Here is a 24,426-nt window from a genome sequence, read left to right as displayed (position 1 = left end):
TTAAAATAATATGGTGTTTGAAAAACTCTACAGGTCCATAACTTTCAAACCACATGTCCAAATCGGACGTGCCGCTAGTCTACGGACTCATATCGAATAGCACTTCACAACCATGCATGAGTCAACGCTCAACCTTGCATGAATAAAATGTCAACTCCGGCACCCCTTGGACAGTTTGGACCTCAACTTGTTTTGCTCATAACTTTCAAACCGTAGCTCCGATTTTGACGTGCTACTAGTCTACGAACTCGTGCCAATGTGTACTTCGTAACGGTACCTCAGTCAACCTAGAATTTCAACCGGGTCAAAAAGTCAACTTTTGACCCCTTCGGTCAACGGTCAACAGTCAACCTCGGTCAACGTGCAAAAATTCTGACATTGTTCGGGACGGGGTGTTACATGTAGCTTGTATATATGCATTTTACTTGCATTTCTAACTTAACGCATTTACTTGTCAATCAATGTTACTAAATATATATATATTTTAATTTTGCAGCAATATACGGGTAAAGATGATAGTTTTAGGAAGGTAACTTTAAAAGATTGTTGTGACAAATGGAGAAAATTCAAGAATTACTTATATAGATATTTTGTTCGACCATATACTGACACACCCGGAAAGTTGAATCATCGACCCTCAATTTATGAATTCATAAGCCAAGAGGTGTGGGATGATTTTGTACAACAAAGGTTGTCGGATAAATTCCAGGTATAGTTTTATTTAATGCATGTTAATGTTGTATTAAATTGAGCTGTCATTATTTATATAAAAATTAAAATTTGTTATGGTGACTTATGTTATTTGGGTTTTCTAATATGTATGTTTATAACTTTTGTAGGCATTAAGTAAAAAAATATTCGGAAAAACGGCAATTAAACAAGTATCCGCATAAGATGGGTGCAATGGGCTATGCGAGATTAGAAAGAGCCATTGTATGCAATTTATTTTTATTTACATTTAACCATATTAATTTTATCATTGTTACTTGATCGCTTGCATTATTAAAATTAATTTATTTGTAATTTTGAAACAACTTGAAAGAGGCACCGAAGATTATGTAGACCGAGATGACCTATGGATACGGGCACGTATGGGGAAGGATGGAAAATATGCAAATGAAGAAACTGAACATGTAGCGAAAAAAATTGTGAGTATTGTATTTTTTATGAATATTTGTTGCATATATTATTATTTAGTTCATTATTATATAAACTGATATATTCAATCATTTAAACAATATATTGTAGAATGACTTAAAGAAGAAGGCAACAGAAGGAGAAATTCGGCCTTCACCTCCGGTGGATATCCTCACACAAGCTTTGGGAAAAGAGGAGTATGGAGGTAGGCTTAGGGGTCGAGGCAAAGTATACACGGTGACTAACTTTTTTCCATACTCCTAAGCCGAGTTCACAAAAAAAGACCAAGTCGGAGGGAAGTGGAAACAATGCAGTCTATGAGATGCTGCTCAAAGGTCTGGTGGCGATCGTCAGAAATTCAAGTAGCAGCAGCGCTGCCAAGTTGATGTGCTCATATCAGCATGTGGTATTGACATTCCGTCACTCACTCATCCAGTCGATACTGTTGCTGCTCCTGGGACCTAAGTCGATGATGTTGCTGGTCAAGGGAACCCCCCAGCCGATGATGTTGATGCTCCTGGGACCCAAGTCGATGATGTTGCTGCTCATGGGAACCCCCCAGCTGATGATGTTGATGCTCCTGGGACCCAAGTCGATGATGTTGCTGCTCATGGGACCCAATCTACATCTTGGATTGATGCTCCTCGGATCTATCCTGAGGTAATTATTACATATATATATGTATATATATATATATTTTTAAGTGGGTTATTATTATCTATATAGCTCCCATGGTTGAAAAGTCTTACCTACTGCCATGAGGTCATGGGATCGAGTTTTTAAGTTGAAGGAATATTGTCATGTGAACATATATTAATTTTTTTTATTTTTTTTTAAACTTTGCGGGGTGTGAAATGCAATCTTGCACAAGGCAATGTTGGCCATATAGTAGCACGTGGCACTTTGGTACCTTCGCTGCCAACGGATATGTGCCATGGTGTGAAGCTAGGTGCAACAAATTATAAGGTCACTGTTGATGACGTTATTGATGGATTTGCACCTTTACCTATTCCGTCATTTGACATCATACGTGTCGGTGATGCTGAAGGTGCATTTGTTGCATGGCCAAGAGATCTTGTTATCTTGCCATCTGAGGAGGTATTGTTCGATGCAGCTATATATATTAATGAAGTTTAAAATAATTTCATTTTTGTTCTATTTTAAATGTTGTTTGTTGATATTTGTAGGAAAGCTCGAACAGGTCAAATGTTGAGAATGATCAAGATGATAATGTTGATCCCTTAGTCATTACCCCAACAATCTGAGAGTTGCTGCGTCGGATCAAGGACATCGATAGCGATCATTTATGGTTTTTTAATATGAAAAAAGAGATCTTTGGGGAAGAACAATAGTTGGGCATAGCGAGGAGCGATATAAACGATTTTTGTTACATGCAAGAATTATCTTCCGAATGCATCTTGTTCTACATAAGGTAAACTAAATTTGGATGTCTTTATAACTAATTCTTTAATTTAATTAATTATACACTATAATTACTTGTAATCGGATTATGTAGGTATTTATGTGAGGGATTGACGGACTCCTTCAAAGGGAATTATTGCTTTGTTCATCCGGATATTATTGCTTCGGTTGGTCATCCAAACCCTCGTGAACGGATGATAAATATATTGAGTAGATGGCCAGATGCAAGAAATAATCAACTATGGTTCTTTCCCTACTGTGCAAGGAAATATTGTGTTAGTTTAATTGAATTATGTTGTGAAAATATTAATTTCGAAAAACATCATATTAACTAAAATATTTATTGGTGTTTTTAGGAATCATTGGATGCTATGTGTTGTTGATTTATACAAAGCAATAGCATGGTTTTTTGATACTTTGAAGACTCATAAGAATATAATTGATAAGGATCTAAAAACTTTGATCGACGAGTAAGTTAATAACTCTAATATTTTTAATTAATTGTTCTTATATTGGATTTGTACTTTTGAAGGTACTATATAATCTTATACAATATTTATATTTCTATATAGTTCCTTCGTTGCATGAAACCAAGGAAAGACATCTGAAAAGAAACTTCGGTGGCAAAATACTAAAGTAATTATTATATATAAACTTAGCATTATTAGTTGTTAGTTAATTTAAATACTTTGGATATATTCGTATCTAATATTACACATAATTTATTGTTTGCAAATTTAGACACCGATGCAGCCCGGGAGTACGGAATGCGGTTACTATATTATGATGATAATGCGAGATATCATTAGGTGCAAAGTTCCTCCCCGTGACTTAAGAGGAATGGTAAATTATTATTAATTTAATGATTTCATCATATTTCTATTATGTAATAATTAATATTTATGATTATTTGTATATGTATTAACATAAGTTTCTCATGTTCAGTACGAAGGTGTCACTTGGTTACAAGCTGAAAATGTCAACGAATTTAGAGATGAATGGGCAACAGCGATGATCACAAGTATCTCAAACCAATGAATATCTATGCATGGTAGTGAAATAGCTAGCTTTTGTTAATAGCTTTTGTTTGAACATATAAAATATCGTAGACAAATTTGTGAAAATCGCTCATAAGGTAATATTTGTTTTGCATGAACTTTGGTTTTAAACATACCAAGTTTACAAAAATTCAAACAATATTAAAAATAATTAAAATAAACGGTGAACAGGCGACGCACAATATGCTTGATAGTTGCCTGATACAAATAATGCAAAAAAAACAAAAACCATCACAGTTATGTGCTTAAATATTTTAACTGGTTATTTGAAGTTAAAAGTAAAACAGATTGATTTATATTTTTACAAAATCCAAAAATAAATAAAATAAATAAAAGGTGAACAGGCAACACAATAAACTTTAGCGTCGCCTAATACAAATAATGCAAAAAAAAAAACAAAAACCATCACAATTATGTGCTTCAATATTTTAACAGATTATTTGATGCCAAAAGTAAAACAGATTGATTAATATTTTTACAAAACCAAAAGAAAAAAAAAATAAATAAAAGGTGAACAGGCGACACACAAAATGCTTGAGGGTCGCCTGATACAAATAAAAAAAAACAAAAAAAACAAAAACCATCACAATTATGATCTTAAATATTTTAACTGATTATTTGAAGTTAAAAGTAAAACAGATTGACTAATATTTTTAGAAAATAAGAAAAATAAAATGGTAACAGGCAACGCATTATATGATTATCCGTCGCCTGATACAAATAATGCAAAGAAAACAAAAACAAGAACAGTTATGCTTCTTAAATATTTTAATTGGTTATGTGAAATTGAAAGTAAAACAGATTGATTAATATTTCTAAAAACCAAACAAATAAAATAAAATTAAATTAAATTGTAACAGGCGACGCACAACCATATTATGCGTCGCCTTATATAACAAAAAAATTAAAAACAACACAGTTATGCTTCTTAAATATTTTCATTGGTTTTTAAAGTTGAAAGAAAATCAGATTGATTAATATTTTATGAAAAAAAAAATAAATAACAATAAGGGAATAAGGCGACACAAAAAACACCTATGCGTTGCTTGATACAAATATTTTTTGGAAAAAAATAAAAAAAAAAAGGCTCTGTGATGCTGCTTAAATATTTTCATTTGTTATTTAAAGTTGAGAGAAAATCAACTGCTTAATATTTACAAAAAACCAAAAAAAAAATTAATAAATTAACCGGCGACGCATAATGAATGTTTTGAGTCGCCTGATATCTATAATGTGTGTTGAAAAAAATTAAATATCCAGCACTGTTATTTTTCTTAAATATTTTCACTGGTTTTTAAAGTTGAAAGAAAATCAGATTGATTTATATTTTATGAAAAAAGAAAAAAAATATATGTATAAGGGAATAAGGCGACGCAAAATATACCTATGGGTCGCCTGATAAAAATATTTTTTGTAAAGCAACAAAAAAAAAAAAAAAGCTCTGTGTTGCTACTTAAATTTTTTCACTTATTATTTAAAGTTGAAAGAAAATCAACTGCTTAATATTTACAAAAAACCAAAAAAAATAATAAATTAATAGGCGACGCATAATATTGATTATGAGTTGCCTAATATCAATAATGTGTATTCCAAAAAAATAAAAATCCAGCACTGTTATTTTTCTTAAATATTTTCACTAGTTTTTAAAGTTGAAAGAAAATCAGATTGATTTATATTTTATGAAAAAATATATATATATATATATATATATATAAGGGAATAAGGCGACGCAAAATATACCTATGCGTCGCCTGAAACAAATATTTTTTGGATAAAAAAAAAAACTCTATGATGCTGCTTAAACATTTTCACTTGTTATTTAAAGTTGAAAGAAAATCAACTGTTTAATATTTACAAAAATCCAAAAAAAAATAATAATAATTTAATAGGCTATGCATAGAGTTTGTTATGCGTCGCCGGATATTAATAATGTGGAACGAAAAAAAAAATTAAAATCCAGCTCTGTTATTTTTCTTAAATATTTTCACCTATTTTTAAAGTTGAAAGAAAATCATATTGATTAATAATTTTCTTTAGTGTAGCATTTAAACAATACAATTGATATAAAATATACGCACTCTATTGAAGGCGACTCTATTGGGCTGAATATTCAGCGACTCTTAACGGATGCATCGTGTGTTGTTGTTTTTAACGACTTTTTGACGTCGACATTTTTCGTGTGCATCATCTATTGGTCGAATTTTTACTGACGCATTAATTTCAGAGTGCGGTTTTGTTTTTTTAGATGCATTTATTTCGTAGCGTCACTAAAAGTGTGTCGCTAGAGCTTAATTTTCGCGTAGTGGTGTCTGCAAAGTCTCCTCTCTCTGCCTATATGTAAATAGTTTTGTTATAGAGAGGCTTTTTATTATTGAACTTCAAATGCCTATTTTGCTTTAATATTCTTATTCATCTTTGATTCAACATAAAATTTAGTATTCGATATGAAAAATCTACCAATTAACCCGTAAAAGCCAAATTTGAAAAAATTTCAATGTTAAAAGTTGTTTTCATGTTGAATGAAAGATCAACAGGATTAAATATAAAAAAAAAATAGATGAAAAACATAAGCGATACTATGTTTCTTTAGGGTTAAATGACAAGTGAAGCTCACATTAAGCATTTGAAGCTCATAATAACAAGCCTTCCTTAGCAAAATTATCTCTCTCTATCTATATACATGTATAACTACGAGTTTAATCGACTCAATTAATCTCAATTTGAAGCCACAAATTAATCCACAATTTGAAATGTTTTCTTTTTCTTCCTTTATGATGTGTATATATATATATATATATATATGTATAAATCATGTGGTCCCAATCGAGCACAATATTGGTTAGCATCCAACCAGCTTCGTTACAATAATAATTAGAACTAAATCATTACACGTAGAAGCATCATTTAACGTAGAAGTCCATAAATCATTAAAAAAAAAAAAAATCCACATTGCCTTTCTAGAACCATATTTTTGATGAACTTTTTCAATAATAAATTACAAGGCAGGTGTTTTCGAAGCAATTAAAGGGTTGCTAATCTATATATATAAAGATAAGTTTCCTTTTCAAAGAATAAAGGGAACATTGAACTTGCTTTTTGTAGGCTTATAACTTGCTTGAAATCTCGTAGTTTTTACTTTTTTATTTTTATTTTAATTTTCTTCCTTTCAAACAAAATCAACTCCAATTTGAACCCCTGGTTACAATCTTAACTTCACTTCGGAATCTTTTAATTTGGCTAAATTTATTATAAGTTCATTTGGGGCTCTGTTATTATCCAATTAGAACTAGACAATGCTCTCATTGGACCGCAGCCTAGCTAAAAATGCTATTTTGGAGCTAGCTAATGGCAAAGCATCAACCTATATGGATTTTAAATGATATGTAAATGTCTAATTCTTTTACACTATCGTGGTTAAACCACACTAGCTAGCATGTATGTTTACATCTAATCATAATCATCAAAATCATTGACAAAAAATTTATCACCTCCAAATTAACCCATTTTGAAAGCTCGTAAAGGCTGGTAGCTGAAACGGAGTTTAGAAATCATGTTCTCCTTTCAGCAATTGATTTAAAATCATATGAAATGTACTCGCTCTTTGTATCTTCAACACTTTGCTTCGATTATCATTCTCAAATCGTTCAACGACAGACCATCTTTTGCTTTTTGTTTTGCAAAGAAATTCTTCATATCCATCGTCTAAAAACAAACAAACAAACAATCTCAATTTTAAAAAACAAAATATACAATTTGAACTTAGAATTTTGAACCAATAAAAAGAATTTTAAATGCCAACTTCAATAAAGAGACTTTTGAACCAAAATCTAGCCAAAGCCATTATTCTATATCTTATGTTTCGGAATTATACAATATTGTCACTAAAGTGAATGTCCTTTGCTTTGTACCTTGAACCTCTTTCCAAAACCCTTTTTCTTTTTTATTATACAGAACCCACCACCTTTAGGTACCGATCATATCCCAAAAAAAGTTACCTCCATATCTATAATTTTCCTATTTATTATTTCTTCCTAGCTCATGGACTTCCACCACCTTAATTAAGATCCCAACATATATGAATAATGCACAAAAATAAAAATTTAAATCTAAAAATTTATATTAGGCTAAAAGGGATTCTAGGTTTTTGCAAAAGCTTTCATAGTGGAGACATAAAGGACATCACAAGTAAGAGTCCCATATCTTTTTTTTTTTTTTTTTCCTCTTTTTTCCCTTTTCTTTTGGATGGAAAATAAGTGCCTCACTTTGATGGTAGAACTTTGCAAGGCCTTGGAAGAGAATCACTAACTTTTATAAAATTTAATAAACCAAAAAACGCCATCATATAATTCGTTCACAAAACTAAAGCAAAAACGTGGGGTTATGCGGCTCTCCCAATTGCAAACATAAGTTTTTTAAGTTTTGATTAGATGTTCCCCTTCCCCAATTTATCCCCAAAAAAAAAAAAAAAAGATTAAATGTCGTTAAAAAATAAAAAAAGTTTCGATTAAATGAAAGGAAAGGAGCTTATAATTAAGTGCATCATTATATTTTTTTGGCTGTGAAGGAATCATACAACTGAAATTACCAACCTTATGTCTTAAGAATCCACAGTACCTGGGCATAAGATTAATTAAGTACAAATATCATTGATATTTAGCGAGCTTATATACAAAGTACAGAACCCCTACAGAAACCTTGAGCAACAAGATATTTCCAAATATAAAACACAACCGTACACGGTAATGCACATATATATATGCCTAATAAACAATACAACTCCTATGTGCTACTACAACTAATGAGCTACTTTTTATGTCTAAATAATCACTCAAATGGATAAATTAAAGCTAGAGATTACCTTACTTTTAGATCATTAAATTCAACGGGTTAGTCCACGGCAGCTTCCACTCTATAAGACAGACTGTAACCCGCATATTCATCCACTTACACTCCATTGCTAACTTTGGACCAATCTATGTATATCAATAATTTGTTCTGGCAAAATATAATCATGATTCATCAATATGTAAAAAGATTATCTCCCAATTACTGAACTCAACCTGCGGTACCGAGAATTTATCACTTTAATTAATTTGGTTACTCTTTTTTTTTTAATTTACTATTTATATATATTTTCATCGTAACAAATGTTTTTGATAAAAGAAAAAGTTGATAAAAAATATATATAATTGTAGTTTTGTTTTTGAATTCGACCTTCTGCTTATCTTCATTTCAAATTAATGAAAGAATGAATAATAACGGTCTAATCATAAGCTTGAAATTTTATTCAAGAATAATAATTTGATATATTGAGTAAAATGAATAATAGCGGTGTCATCATAAGCTTGAAATCTTATACAACAATAATAATTTGGTATATTGAGTAAAAATATGTGTATATAATCGTCGGAATAATTAGTTCATTTAGAAGAAATATATAAGCGATAAATGTACGAATTAAACTAGCCTTTTACGCAAGTCAATAATATGACATTGAAAAAAGGGGTAGATTAACAAATATGACTTATTCAAAAAAAAAAAAATGATCAAAAAATAAATGTTCTTGAATAATTTGGAAATTAAAATTTTTAATTGCATGCATATATGATAGAACATAAACGAAGTTTTTTTTTTTTTTTTTTGACTTAAAACGCTGATGATGTTTAAAATTAAAATAAAAGGAACTCCAGAACATTCTTTGAATATTTGGCAGTTTTTTTTTTTTAATTTCTTTTTCATCTTTGGCCCCAAAAAAATGAAAAACGAACTTTAAAAACAGACAGAGTATAGCAAAATCACACCAAAAAACTACTAGAATAGTACAGTACAAACAAAGCCTTCCAATATAAACAAAAACGTGTTCATTTAAGAAAAAAAATATGTAAACAAAAAAGTATAGAATATTAACTGGCTTTTCAAAACACACCAAAAAACAAAAAAAAAAAAATTCCATCCACCTTTCTTTCTATGACACCCACCAAAATCCAAATTACAGAGACTAACCGAAACAATCTGAACAAAAGTTAGTTATGGTTCCTTGAACATATATCTAGATGATTTGGTTGTAGGACACCAAACAATTTAAAACTAACTTTATTAAAATATGTTTGCCATGCATAGTGAATAAGTTCAAAATGTTGGTAAGTAATAAACATCTTATCTCGCTATTGTTAAGATGAAAGTCAATAATATGTAAACAATGTTCAGTTTTAAATAATAATAATAAAAAAAAAAAAACAATTCTCAAATGAAGATGATGTAGCTTCTAAATTATGATAGTGAGTGATACGATTATGTTTCTTATTTTCGTTAAGATGATGTTTTCCTCTAATTGAATTGACTTGCAATTGGATATATATTTATTTTTAAAAAAATTTAATTATGTACTACTTTTGGCAAAGAAAATAACAAATTTCAACAAATTACCCTCGTTTGGAAAAAAGATAAACTTGTTGAAATCCCAATTTATTTTCTTCAAGACATCAATTAAGTTTTTGGAAAATTAATTGTATCCTTTTAAATTAAAAATAAAAGGTTTTTGGATTCGGAAATAAAAGTCAAAAGTTGTGAATATAATGTATACTTTTATCCAAATCAACTCAGACTTTACACTTTGAAACCATTCAAACAGCTCGTTGAAACAGTCAAAACTGGACACCAAATAACATGAACTACACAGCTTTAGTTATTGAAACATATTATACATAAAAGAAAAAAAGAAAAAGAAAAGTTACATGTTTGTCAAGTCTCAAGGCGTTGCGGATGAATGCATCTCCATGCAGGCTTGATGGTTGTCTCCTGCTTTCACAAAGAGGTTGTACCAGAATTCCAAATCTTCATTGTTGTTATTATTATTGTTCATGAAATTGTCCAATAACAATGAAGTGCTACCATCTAAAACAGTTGGAGCTTTCTTTGGCAACAATATTTTCCCACCAACATTATTTTTAGTGCTAGTACTACTAATTGATGATGCAACAACATTGTTATTGTTCCCCTCGTGATCCTCTTCCTTGATTACTAGTGTGTGCATTTCTTCTGTCGCAGCAGATATTGAAGAAGGTTGTGCTTGTGGGTGAGATACTTCAACTTGGGATTGTACCATGTGTTTGAAGGATTGAGTTGTTTGATTTTCAGTATCCAGGGGGGTATTGGGGAGTTTGGATATTCCAATACTAGAGTAGTAGTGTTTATTAGTAGTTTCCATAGAGGTTGGTGAAGGATAATTAGTTTTTTGATCATGAAGCTTCTTCTTCAAGTGGGTGTTCCAGAAATTTTTTATTTCGTTGTCTGTCCGTCCCGGTAATCTCGCCGCTATCGCTGACCATCTGAGGAGACAATAATGCAAAGAAATCTCATTTTTAACATACATACATAGTACATGATATGCAGCTGATGACCAGTTTGATGCATGTGTTGCTTGAAAAAAGTATCTGGCAACATGTTGTATTTATAAGTTTTCTTAAAAAAAATTATATACATATAGATTTTATAGTGTGGATATTTATATAGTTTTACCATGTAGATACATAAGAAAATAACGGTTTTTAAACAAAAATCATTCTTGTTTGTTTAATATTATGGATGACAGTTTGTTAAAAAATCATTGATTTTATGAATATCTATTTGATAAAAATATATGGATATTTACATCATAAATTAACTATATATATGTATATATATATACACACACCTAGCTTGCTAAAACCAACTACTTAATTGGATTATATATTGTAATATGTAAGAGAAGAAACTCATCAATAATAGAAGATATATATTAAGCATGAGATAAGAAATTGGTTGATGATAAAAATTGCAAGAAAACAATTAATTATATAAGTACCTATTTCCAAGTATTCGATGTAGGTTAATAATAGTTTCTTCCTCTTCTTGGGTGAAGTTTCCTCGTTTAATGTCCGGTCTCAGGTAGTTAATCCACCGAAGCCTACAGCTCTTTCCACACCTTAACAGACCTATATTTATATAGCAAAAAGATGATATATATCTACTATAGTACAATATAATATAATATAATTAAGCAAGATTAATATTGAATTATCTAATATTGATAATAAATTCACACTTACCAGCTTGTTTAGGAAGTGCCCGCCAGTTGTGGTGACCGTGTTGATGGATATAAGAAATCAAAATCCGATCTTCTTCAGGAGTCCATGGTCCCTTTTTCAGTCCCATCTTCTGGCAGCATGGTGTCCTCCCCATTTTAACTAATTTGGACCTCGATCTCTGTCTCTCTTCTCAATTGAGTACTACCTAGCGACCTAGCTAGCTACATAATATTTCCCATAAAGTAGTGCATTGTTGTTGTAGTTGCATTAATGGAATTCTTCATTCTTCAAAAGCAGAGAGAGACAAACCATTTATTATTTTTAATTTCTTCATGGGAAATAGTATATAAATGATTTTTTTATATCCTCCTCCTTCTTCTTATTCTTCCTCACAGATGACGCAACGACGACGACCATGGAAAATTAATTAAGTTTCCATGGTTGAATTATGGAGTGCTCGTTTGATGAGGACATTAAATGTGGGAGAATTCTTTCTATTGAACTGGGGTTTGAATTGAAATGCTTGGTGGTAAAGAAAATGACGATATAATAAATTTTATATTGAGAGCTGACTGAGAGAGCTTCTTGGTTGCTTCTCTTGTTGTTTGTGGGTTTCAAAAAGCTAAACTAAATCACTTTTTATCAACAACACCTTTTATATTTTATTTTTATATATAATTTTATATTATATATGGTGTGTGTGTGTGTGTCGACAGTCAACAATAACACGCTCCCCGAACCAAAAGGGGAGGGGGGGTTCCCCTGAATTCTAAGCATATGCATATGCGTATGCATGTTTTTAGTATGGAATATGACAATTGTTTTACTCATTATTTAACACAAAAACTTTCTTTTAGTCGCCATTCATTGTATATCATATCATATATCTTGTACAAGGATAAACTCTCTCTACGCTCTTTACGATTTTTCTTCTTCTTCTTCTTTTTTTAATATTATTGAAAGTCTTATCCTTAATTTATTTATTTATTTTTTTTTTTATGGGGTCAGAAACAATGTATTATATATATATGTGCTGAATTTAAAGTCTGGTAAACGGGCAAATAAATATCTTGCTTTAGTTGTTATATTTGGTCTCTTCAGGCTTTAATTTATAAATATTTTGGTAAATATTATTATTGAATATTGATTTTGGTGTCATCTTGAGAGGGACACAAAATTTGTTGTGGTTGTATTTTCCTTACATTTTGTGGGATACAAAATTCAAGCATGAACTTTTGTTTTGGACACAAAAGTAATAATAATAATAATTCACCTCTTTGAATATTAGTTTTATTCATTTCTGATTATTTTGACTTTTGTTATATGGAACTTATTTGGATCCACAAATTGTTTTCCCTTAAATAAGATTTCAAATTTCAAATCTAATGTTCGACTTTCATGTGCTAAATTATTAAAAAACTAAAAAAATGTCACATGTCGGATCTTTATTATGTGATTGAAATTAAAGTGGAAACGCTTTAAGAAAAGGGACAATTGAACCATTGCAATCGAGTTTATTACTTAATAATCTTTAATGGTAAGCAATCTTCTTTTCTTTTCTTTTTTTCATTTGAGATAATGATAGATTGATGAGAGAGCTGCTCTTTTAATATTTCACTGAGAAAGCATCTAAATTAAGACGGTCCCTATTCACTAATTTTTGTCGGTCTAATAGTAATGTAGGTCCGTCCACCATAACCCAAATCTTGACTTTGTGTTTCGAGCTAGATCTTCTTTCTTTAAAGCATTTATAACACACACCGCACACACACAAACACACACTAAAGAAACCTCACTTTTTTATACAAAATCTTTGCCCTTCACCGACTCTGGACTATTTAGCCAAAAAAGTTTTAACTTAAGCGTGAACTTGATTAGAAAATAACCCTACCAAAATACAGTACCTTTCCTCCCCAACATCCACTTTTTTTTTTCTGTTCAAAAAAGTTTTTAGCAGAATATCTTGTTACATGCTTATAGACTTTAAACCAATTTGTTAGTTTTTAGTAACAAGATAGACGTTCAATTTTTCTGTTTCAGTTGCCTTTCACCTCTTCAATAATGAAAGTATTTTGTACTTTGTTATATATCCATGTAAAATATGAATTTGTTACAAATAGAATTCATGTTTATCCGTGAGTGTGGCGGATTAGAGAACTGATAAAATTAACTATTCAGACTTATACTTTTCAAATGCTCTCTCTTTTTGATTTTTTCTCTTGTTGGGATCAATCATAATTGTCAATTTGTATTTTGTTTTGCTTACCTGTTCCACTTAGATCTATATGAAAATATACAAGTAGGAACCCAATATTGAATTAGAATTGGTATTCAACTCAGAAAAGTAAGCCTAAGAAATACAGAATTAAAAGTGTGGTTTTTAATGGAATACGACTTTTTCTCAAGAAACATTTGTCAAACAAGTAGACATTCTTATAGAGAATGTTCATAGCTTGTTAATGATTATTACCGCCTGCCTTGTAGATTATATCAATCCATCAGACCCACGTCTTTTGACTTGGAAGTGTAAAATGTCTACTTAATAATTAGACCGAAGAAAAACTAGGATTTGGTACGCTTTTGAGTACATCTTTTAAAGTGTCAGACAACTAGTTGCATATTTACGGTATTTTTAACCAGCAAAAGATTTGGCAACAAAATTTAAAGCCCAAGCATGCATCAAATTAAATTTTCAAAAACCAGTTAGTCTCACAGCCCGGCCACACCACTTGCTTCCTGTTTTTAGTGTGTTTGTGTGTATATATCTATATATACATGTATATGCTTTATTATCCCTTTGATCAAGTTGTTGAATACAATTCAGACACGCCAATTGAGAACAAAAATGTATTATCAATAATAAACTTGTAACAGTTCAATTATCTTGGCCTTTCTGAAACAAGGAAAAAGAAAAAAAAAATCAGTTCTTGGCCTTGACGGAGTTGTTTTCTTTAATCCTAGCTCGGTTGTCCAGCTTAACAAACCGTTTTAGATCTTCATATGGAAGGGTTTCAATGTTCTTCCTCCTTAACTCACTCAATGGAGGGCGTTTATCGAGCAGATGCCCTAGCCAATCAGGGTATTCAGAATCTGCCAAGATCTTGGGATCCGCTCCTTCTTTGAGGATATTTGCACCAACCACTGTTGTAGACTTCACTTCTTTGCTAAGAATTGATGCTTTAGGTGCATCACCGGCAGCTCCACCTTTAGAACCCTTCTTTGCTTTACCACCTCCGGCGGCAAATGTTCGCTGGAACACCAAGCCAATTGCCTTCTTACCTGTTATAGTGGTCTTCAATGTTCTGGCATGGTTCATTGCCATAACTTTTTTATTTCTGCAAAAATGGAGTAACATGAGTAAAGGAATCAAATCTTGTGGTCAACTAATTATTTTTTCTAACTTTGTGTTCAGGGGAAGCAAAAAAAGTAAAAACCAATCTCAACCCAACATCATCATAATACCCAGGAAACATTCAAATTGTAACTTCTCATTTATATTTCAAAATTCTCACAAACATTTGTCCCAGATAACAGCTAGCTAGAGTTCATTCATAGACAACACAAACTACAACATTATCATTTATCCATCAAATCCTTAAGGGAAAGCTAATGTAATCTATTTTCTTTTGTTCTTGCTTCCTCTACCATTTTTTCAAGCTTGTAAAAAAACTAGGGGAAGCAAAAATGCAAAAACCACTCTCAACCCAACAACCTCATAATATCTAGTGAACAATCAAATTGTATCTTTTCATTTATATTTCAAAAATCTCACAATCCTTTATCCCCGATAACAGCCAGCTTTAGTTCATTCACAAATTGCACAAACTATGACTTTATCATTTATCCATCAAATTTTTTAAGGCGAAGCTAATGTAATCCAGTTTCTTTTGTTCTTGCTTCCTCCACCATTTTTTTCCTCTAGTGTAAAAGTCCACCTAATAATTTCTCCATGCTGTTAGATGACATCCATCCTAAGATCGTTTAACTAGAATCCAGAAAAATGTCTGATAAAAACTAGAATTAAGGTTAACTTCGAGTAAAAGTTTCGCTTTCAAGCATACTAATTTATACCTTCTCAAATTTCAATCAAAGTTAAAACTATTTGCTCTAGGAAACCCATTAAAGGAATACCAACTTGATTTCCAACATATTATTAGGAAAACATGATATTGAAAACGATAAAAACAGAACAATGTGTTTTAAGTTCGAAAGAACTCCACTTTCTCTAACCACCAACTCAATCCATTAAATACCCTCACTTTTCCCTCTACATTGTCTCAGACGTAAACTCAAAACTCCTAAAACAATGGAAACACAATCATTCAGCAAATCCACCAAAAAATTATTTAAAAAAAAAAAAAATTCAAAATGCTGATTGTCTCTTTTTCCCTCCAGTTTCCCTGCGACAATTAGAAAGTAAATTAGATATTAACTCAAAAAAAAAGTACACCCAACGTTGGAAAAACAGCCAAAGTCACAACTTTAATCCAAGCAGATCGAATCAGAGGCCCAATAAGTGTATCCTACTATCTGAACGCTTAAAGCTAAAGAAAAAAATTGGAAATGAAGGAGGACACTAATTGAATCGATTGCTAGCTCTTGAAAATCATCAAAAGGGTCTCCAAATTTGCATAAAAGCCTAAGCTAGTTAATAAATAAAACCAATAAATAAGATAATTACCGGAAATGAGACCAACAATATATACAAAAAAGATATAAAAAGAAAAACAAAATAACAATATGAAAGATATATAAAAATGAAAAAAGGATTTAGCTTTGAATTCAACATACCTAGAAAGACGTGGACTTTTGCAGGAATTGAAGGTGTACCAGTTCAAAGGTAAAGCGAACGTGAACGACGAAAGGACGAAGAAGACTAGGGTTTCTAAGGGGCTTTAGATGGGCTTCAAGGTATAACAATGTTGGGCAGAGATTACATCAGCTATGGCCTGCTTTTTGTTTTCTGAAGAAAAATCCCGGCCCAAACAATAAAAGAATATTTTATATACACCTTCCTTTTTCTTTTTTCTTTTTTCTGTTTTTTTTCTTCTTTTTTTTTGTGTAATAAATATTTTATATACACCCATTCCTGCGCCCTTGTTATTTAAAATCACCATATTATGCAACTTACTTAAAGAAGCCAAAGTAAACCTCACTTGAACAAGACATGAAGCTTGCTAACACTAATAATATATTTTATAAGTTTTTTTTTTTTGTTTTTTTTTCCCTCTCTTGTAGGTGTGAACATTAATCAAGCTTAAAGATAATACGGATGAAACCTAGGATTATTCTCCATAACCTAATGTTTAATGTGACAAGTGACATCCAAATTAATTGGTGCCCTAAAGAAAATTAAATAAATTAAAGAATAAATATATAGTCCTTACTTAATCAAATGAAGTATCCTAATTTTGACACAAATTAATTAAATACCACATTCATCATGTGTCATTAACTTACTCTAATTGTTAATCACTCTAAAAAATATTGTCCAATTAAATTAATAAATAAATAATAATAATAAGTCATCACCAAAAAAAAAAAAATTGGTTTTTCTATGTTAGAGTAACACTCTAAATGATGGATGCATGACCACAATACAAAATATTATGTTGTATGATATTATATTATTTTTTAATTATAAATTATATATAATAATATTTTGTGGAATACAATTTTAACAAATTAAGCAATAAGAAGCATTCTTTTGGGAAGGAGGCATGAAATAAGAAAGAAGAATGCTGGCCTTTATTTAGTTGAACGCATGTCTAGCTAGCCACATAATATTTTAATTTTTGCACTCACCACACGTTTCTGTACATGGAAGGCATGACTTTAGCAGATCCAGTCCTTAAAAAAATGATTAGCGGAAACAAAATCAACTATTTTTTTCCAATTAATTAAAAATTAATATGTTTATGTCGGTTGGAATTTATGAAAATTATATCAATCCATCATTATAAACTTCTTCTCTTGATATTCAGTGAGAAGAACTATAACATTTTTCAATATATATATATATATATATGAAAATTTTATAATAAAGACGGTCCGTACGAGAACTGCAGTATTAGTAATGGTTTTTCATAGTATTAACGATTATTTTTTAGAAAATCATCACTAATATTATGAAAAATTATCACCAATACTATGGTCCGTATAAAGATCGTCCGCACCATAAATAGACTGTGTATATATATATATATATATTTATATATTAATGTAGATTCTCATGTTGTTTTTGTTGTTAGTTGTTAAACATTATATGCATTCATTATTGATTAGCAGCCATCCAAATTAAACTAATATTATCTACAGGCAATCAGGTGGTGTGAGTTTTGTTAGTTTAGCATTTCTATGAGCAATTAAAGTCGGTCGAATTTTAATTTAATTATTTAAATTTTTAATTAACATATTTGCATGCGTATATTAAACAAATGATTTCTATAATATCTTCCAACATGAAAGGTTCGATTCAAAAGTTGCTATTTTCCATGAAAAAAAAAACCTTAGCCACATGTGTACGATCATCTACAGGAGCTCAGCAATAATATTTAAAATTAAAACATATTAATTCGCGGGGATTAGGGGTTTTATATAATTTAGTGGAATATTGATGATGCATGAGGAGGAACATGATATAATTAGTATAATTAAGTATCTAATCGACGCTTACCATGTGTTTTTGGCTGTTGTAAGATTCTTTTTCCCAAAGCATGCAAACAAAATATGTTTCACTACTCTCACTTATTGTATGCATCTGCTGCTACCAATACATATTAGTTGACCAAACAAAACCATGGGCTATATGGAAATTGGCATTCTGTTTTTAAGGTTTAGAACCGAATTGATCTATTTTATATCCAAGTACAACTTTGGCAAAAATAAATTGTTTAAGCAAAAGGTTACTGTCTAGCCTCTATGCCTCACACGTCATGTGATTATATAATTATACACTTATAAATTATTAGGTTAAGTTGGGTTATGTGTACGGCATCGATTGTGTTAGATGTAGAAAATATCTACATTTCCCAAAAAAGTGACTAGGTAATAGGTTTTTGTTTTTTTTGGTAAATGGTATTAGGTTTTTTGTTTGTACTTTGCACATTGCACATGTACCAGGAAAAATATATAATGGGGTACCTTCCCCAACAAAATTTTTCTCCATACATTTAGCCACAAAACAAAAAAAAAAAAAAAGAAAAAAAAAAGAAAAAAAAAAGGACTTTTCTCCATACAAGCTTTTTATTAAAGTCTTTTATAAATAATTTGGATTTTTCAACCAATCTAATTTAGTGATTTACATTAATTTTTCTTTAAAAAAATTAAAATCTCCACATTTAAATATCCTTTATTTTTTACCAAATAATTTATTGATGTCAAAATAATCTCTCTTTCCTAATTAAACCCCTCACCATCTTTCTCTCTCCTCATTCCAAATTCAATTTTCAACCCTATACCTTCCACAAATTTATCATTCTTATAATATGTCAATGCAAAAAAATAAACAAAAGAAGAATTATATTCATATACCATAATCATAGTTTAGTAAGCAAAGATAGAGATCAAAGAAATATACAATTAAAATCTTTACTATCTGCTCTGTATTATTCTTGCAAGTAGATTTGGAAAAAAAAACAATAGAAATATTTAACTTAATCTTTAAAAATTTTGGAGAATAATATTTTATTAAAGTATTAACAATCTTAACTACATACGAACAATCGGAATTTAATTGATTGATACATTTAATCTCATTAAAAAGAAAAAAGAAAAAAAAATTGTGAAATAAAATCTAGTTGCATCCACCCACTGCCCATGAATTGAATCATCAAATTTCATGCACCCATGAAATTGTTCTTCATATATATTTCTTCTTTTATTTCTTGTTTTCTCTTTGATGAGAAAAAGAAAGCAAAATATTTCATTGCTAAAATTAGAGTTCAAAAATTCAATAACTGGATGATAAAGAGAAAAAGGGTTTGGTAACTTAATGGGGAGAAAGAGAATGATTAATTTGGGAAGTAATTATTACAGCAATAAATAATTTATCTAAAAAATAGTGTGTTTAAACCTGGACATAAATATATATATATATATATATATGAATATAAAAAATTTAAAGATTTTAAAAAATATAAATACCGTTGAAATAAATTAATTGAAAAGTTTTTGGGATAAAATGCATTTTAATACCCTCTACTTTTTTTTAGTTCTGGATTTGTAAAAAAAATTTTTACAAATAATATTCTTTATTTTTTAAAAACTTACATATTAATCCATATCTATTAACTTTTAACAGAAATCATTTAAAAAGATCATATACCATTCATGTAATCTTCAAAATTGATTTTTTTAATATATTTTTTTGATTTTTTTAATTAGTTAAAAAAACGTAAAACTCTAAACGTCACCTATATTTTTTTGATTTTTTTAATTAGTTAAAAAACGTAAAACTCTAAACGTCACCGTCTTAATCCAAAACAAATTCTATCTCAATTATCCATCTTCTTATGTGCCTCACTTCTATATCCAACCCAAGCTCAAACCAAATCAAATCCTTTGACAAAGGGTGTTCCTATCTTTAAGTAAACCATCTCAGGTCCTCTTCCCTTATAGAAGTGAGTAAATCAAATCCTTTTTCTTCTTCTTCTTCTTCTTCTTCTTCTTCTGTTGCGGCAAAAACCCTAAAAACCAGAGCATAAGACTGCAAAACCTCCAAATCTTCTCATTCCTTTTTTTTCTCATCAACGAACCAATCATGGTACGGTTGATTGATTTCAATACTCTCAATATTTTTCAATATTTATCCACAACAATGATAAGAATGCAGATAAGCTCACACCCGATAAGCTGCTACCATTCACAGCTCACACCAGATAAGCTGTCTAGCTGTCTCTCACACCGCTCACACTAAATCTGTCATTCACACCATTAGCACAAAATCTACCACCAGGAAAGAAAGGAAAATATATAAGGACTCCAATCATCACACAAGGAAAGAAGTAATGTTGAAGAACTAAAATAAGAAAAGATTGTGTCTGGAAGGAAACAATCCCGAAGGACCTGCTGGTTTGACATTGGGAGTTTTTAAAGAGTAGTTTTTTTCTTTTTCTTTTTTTTTTTTGGCTTTTAGAAATTTTCAATTTTTAAACTATTTTTTACTTAAAAATTTTATTAAAAAAGATAAAATTAATAAAAAATTATTTTATTTGTCACGTGCAAATCAGTTTTTAATAGAAACCGTTTTGTTTTAATAATTTGGATAATAGAATATATTATCTGTAAAAAAAATTTTTACAGACTCATAATTAAAAAAGCATAAAAGTATAGGATACTAAACTTTATTTTGCCCAAATCTTTTATTATTTCTCAAAAAACATTGTTAAGAAGTTTTGTATTGGAAACCTAATTAGAACAGGTTTTTCCTTTGTTTTTTTAATGCCAATCTTATAAACAGACAAATGAAATTTCAATTTCTATGTTTTTTAACTTATTATCTACAGCATAAGCATGCATATGAGCATTGCTAATTGATGCTAAAAACCTTCTAAAAAGTAAATTGTGAAAGTTTTGATGACATCCACTTTTACTCTTTTATTTTTTTTATTTTTATAATTAGTTTTATTTGTTTTTATAGTTTTATAAATCGTATGTCCTAGTTATATTCTACTTGCAAATCCAAATAACAATGAAAAGTTCTCTTATATCTTCTTTATCAGCCAAACCTATAATTTAACGGGGAAAAAAAACAAAGGGAAACCTATAAAGCAAAGTAGTCTTTTATTTTATTTTTTGGTAATGATAAAGCAAAGTGTTATTGAACCAAAATCTAGCCAGAGCTCAGAGCAACAAAAAAAAAAAAAAAATTTATATATAATATATATATGTATATATATAGCTGGCCAGAGCTATTATTATATATTCATGCTTCTGAATTATACAATATTGTCACTAAGGTGAATGTCCTTGCTTTGTACCTTGAACCTCTCTAAAAAGTCATCCCCCAAACCTAACTTTTTCTGTTTTCTCAATAGAGCCCACTACCTTTCGGTACAGATCGTATCCCAAAAAGGTCACTTCCATATGTATAGCTTTCCTATTTGTTATTTCTTTCTAGCTCATAGACTTTACCCACCTTAAATGCCTAACATATATAAAATTCGAAGAAAAGTGAATTTATTTATTTATTTATTTTTTAGCTAAAAGAAGAGAAGTGAATTTAAACACGTAGAATTTTTGGATTCGATATAATATATCAACATTTATCAAATTTAAAAATTTTAAATAATTAAATCTAATTATTTTTGGTTTATCCTCCGTTGAGTCTATATATAACTTGTGTTTTATTTCATAGAATAAAAAATAATAAAAAAAGATAAAAATATAAATCTAACAAAGTTAGATTAGGATAAAAGGGGGATTCTAGGGTTTTGCAAAAGTTTTCATAGTGGAGACATGAAAGACATCACAAACAAGTGTCCCACTAATTACCCCAAAAAAATAAATAAATAAATAAGTGTCCCACATTTCTTTTTTCTATTTTTTTGGTTGGAAAATAAGTGTCCCACTTGAAGAGAAGTTTGCATGGCCTTTAGAGAGAATAACTAAATTGGAAAATTAATAAACCAAAAAATGCCAACATATATAGTTCATTCACAAAACTCAAGAGAAAGGGAAAGCAAAATGTGGGGCTATGTGGTTCATCCAATTGTAAACAAAAGTGTTTTTCAGAACTGATTAAGCAAAAGGAAAGGAACTTATAAGTGTATCTTTATCTTTTTGGTTTCTTGGGCTGATTAGGAGGAGAGTGTTTATCATGTTGTATCGTTTAAACCAAAAATGGTTGGACCACGGTAGCTTCCACTTTATAACAGGGACAGTGACCCCAGAGAAAATAAAGAGCGACAGTGGGACAGCTAACCATGCATATTCACCCACTTCCACTCTCAAGCCACTTTGGACCAACTATCAATTATTTTCTTCTGACAAAATATAATCATAATCCATCATTTTATTATATATTATTTATATAGATTCTCAATTACTGTACTCAACCTGTACGGAGAATTTGTTCCTTTAATTTGCTTTTCTTGTTTTAATTTATTATTTATTCTTATCATAGCATTTTCCTTTTTTTTCTTTGTTTTTATAAAAGAACAAAATTGAAAATATAAGTTTTGTTTTTGATATCGACTTTGTGGTTATCTTCAAATTGATCAAGCAGTAAATATATAGCGTATAACCTTATGCTTAGAATTTTATGCAGCAATAATATATTCTGTTTATTGCGCGTAAAGTTCTATGTATATAATGGTTGTAATAATCACTTCATTTAGAAGTAATACTATAGGACATTAATGTACGATCTAAAAGGCTTAACCTTTTTGCCTGTTCAATATTTTTTATTCTGTTTTTACGTGATTCTCATGAGATAGGAAATATTATTCTTATAAAGGAATTTGTCTATTCACACGTTTTTTCTTTTCTTATATTGTGGAATCATTTTATTTAATAACTTATACGCTCTTCTTAAAATGTTTAAAATAAATACAGCATATTCATATATAAAAATGACCCAAAAAAAAAAGTATATATAATGATGTTAAATGTCAATATATATGGTGAAGGACGAAACCCATCAAATACTTTGAATTGCATTAAATTTTAAATACTAACAAAATTAGCTCAAAATTTCAATAACAATGATGCTTAGTAAAAGAAATGGTTAGATAAACAAAAAAATTAATTTGTTTATTTGTAAATTTTTCATATATAAATTAATTATATAAACAATGTATTAGTCCAACTGTCAACAAGTTTAACTTATTTGAAAATATTTGCTATAAGAATCTGGTTTGCTTTCTTAAAGTTCTCTAAAGGAAGTTCTCAACTTTCCGTTTCTTTATTCATTTAAATAGAGATTTTCCATGTTCATTGGATGCTTTTCACACTTTATTTTATTTTAATTACAATTTGATCCATATTTTTGAAAAATTATCATTAATCTCTTATTTATTAATTTTTATTGGTTAATTTTAACATTTAAAAACCGTTTGTATTTTTATAATATTATTTAATTATAAGATAGTGATTTTAAATTTTTATTTGGCTTTTAATTCTTAAAATTAATTGATAAAAACTGATAAATGACTTTATTTGAATATTATAAAAAATTAAAAAAATAATAACAATTTTTTAAAAATATAGAGTTAAACAAAATTATGCCAAAACTAAAAAGCCCGAGTGAAATTTATCCTAATAAAAAAGTTTTGGTGTTTATCTGTTTGCTATTTTAAAAGGGACAAACTATTATTGAAATTACAGAGGATGCACAATTTGACTAAAGCATCACTAGAAGCATATATCATTGTATATAGAAAAATAACAATTTATACTTCTTGTACAATAAATTTCATATGGAAAAAGACCAACATAATTTATTATTATTATTATTATTATTTTGAAAAAAAAGAACGAAAGAAGACAAAAGGAACCGAGTCATGAACTGTGTGCGAGTGCATATAGGTGTCAGAGTAACATGGACACTGTTTTATGAAAATAATTTGATCCCAAACTTATAATATTTTGTTGTAATTTAGGTATATATGAGATGATTATGCTTTATACAACGTTTTAATCTTTTTTTTTTTTTCCTTGTTTTTTATGCTGAAAAGACATGTTGGTCTTTGATTCCATTTCTGCAAGTAGAGTCATAAAACAGAGTCACCCACCAACAATGG

At 29.6% G+C, this 24,426-nt stretch overlaps 2 protein-coding genes across 2 annotated transcripts; both read right to left on the bottom strand.

Annotated features, from left to right (window-relative positions):
• Nucleotides 1–10,181: 10,181 nt before the first annotated feature.
• On the bottom strand, nt 10,182–12,208 carry LOC107412315 (transcription factor MYB13-like). The gene is made up of 3 exons (XM_016020065.4): nt 11,705–12,208; nt 11,461–11,590; nt 10,182–10,945 (listed from the first exon to the last, which is right to left on the bottom strand). Exons 1-3 carry the CDS (start codon nt 11,835–11,837, stop codon nt 10,366–10,368), a joined length of 843 nt encoding a protein of 280 aa, XP_015875551.3. The 5' UTR covers nt 11,838–12,208; the 3' UTR covers nt 10,182–10,365.
• Nucleotides 12,209–14,453: 2,245 nt separating this feature from the next.
• On the bottom strand, nt 14,454–16,630 carry LOC107412314 (uncharacterized). The gene is made up of 2 exons (XM_016020064.4): nt 16,475–16,630; nt 14,454–15,018 (listed from the first exon to the last, which is right to left on the bottom strand). Exon 2 carries the CDS (start codon nt 15,003–15,005, stop codon nt 14,604–14,606), a length of 402 nt encoding a protein of 133 aa, XP_015875550.1. The 5' UTR covers nt 15,006–15,018; nt 16,475–16,630; the 3' UTR covers nt 14,454–14,603.
• Between the last annotated feature and the right edge of the window lie 7,796 nt (nt 16,631–24,426).

Source organism: Ziziphus jujuba, chromosome 10 (assembly GCF_031755915.1).
Source record: "Ziziphus jujuba cultivar Dongzao chromosome 10, ASM3175591v1".
Lineage (NCBI taxonomy): Eukaryota > Viridiplantae > Streptophyta > Magnoliopsida > Rosales > Rhamnaceae > Ziziphus > Ziziphus jujuba.
The sequence above is the reverse complement of the archived record's forward strand: the minus strand, read 5'-3'. Positions and strand labels throughout refer to the sequence as shown.

Bases quoted from the DNA above. Each gene is read 5' to 3' on its own strand.
- LOC107412315 (XM_016020065.4), bottom strand. From the start codon at position 11,837: ATGGGGAGGACACCATGCTGCCAGAAGATGGGACTGAAAAAGGGACCA. The intron at 11,591-11,704 runs GTAAGTGTGAAT...ATATAAATATAG, and splicing joins GGCACTTCCTAAACAAGCTG to GTCTGTTAAGGTGTGGAAAG. The intron at 10,946-11,460 runs GTACTTATATAA...TTGTCTCCTCAG, and splicing joins CATCGAATACTTGGAAATAG to ATGGTCAGCGATAGCGGCGA.
- LOC107412314 (XM_016020064.4), bottom strand. From the start codon at position 15,005: ATGGCAATGAACCATGCCAGAACATTGAAGACCACTATAACAGGTAAG.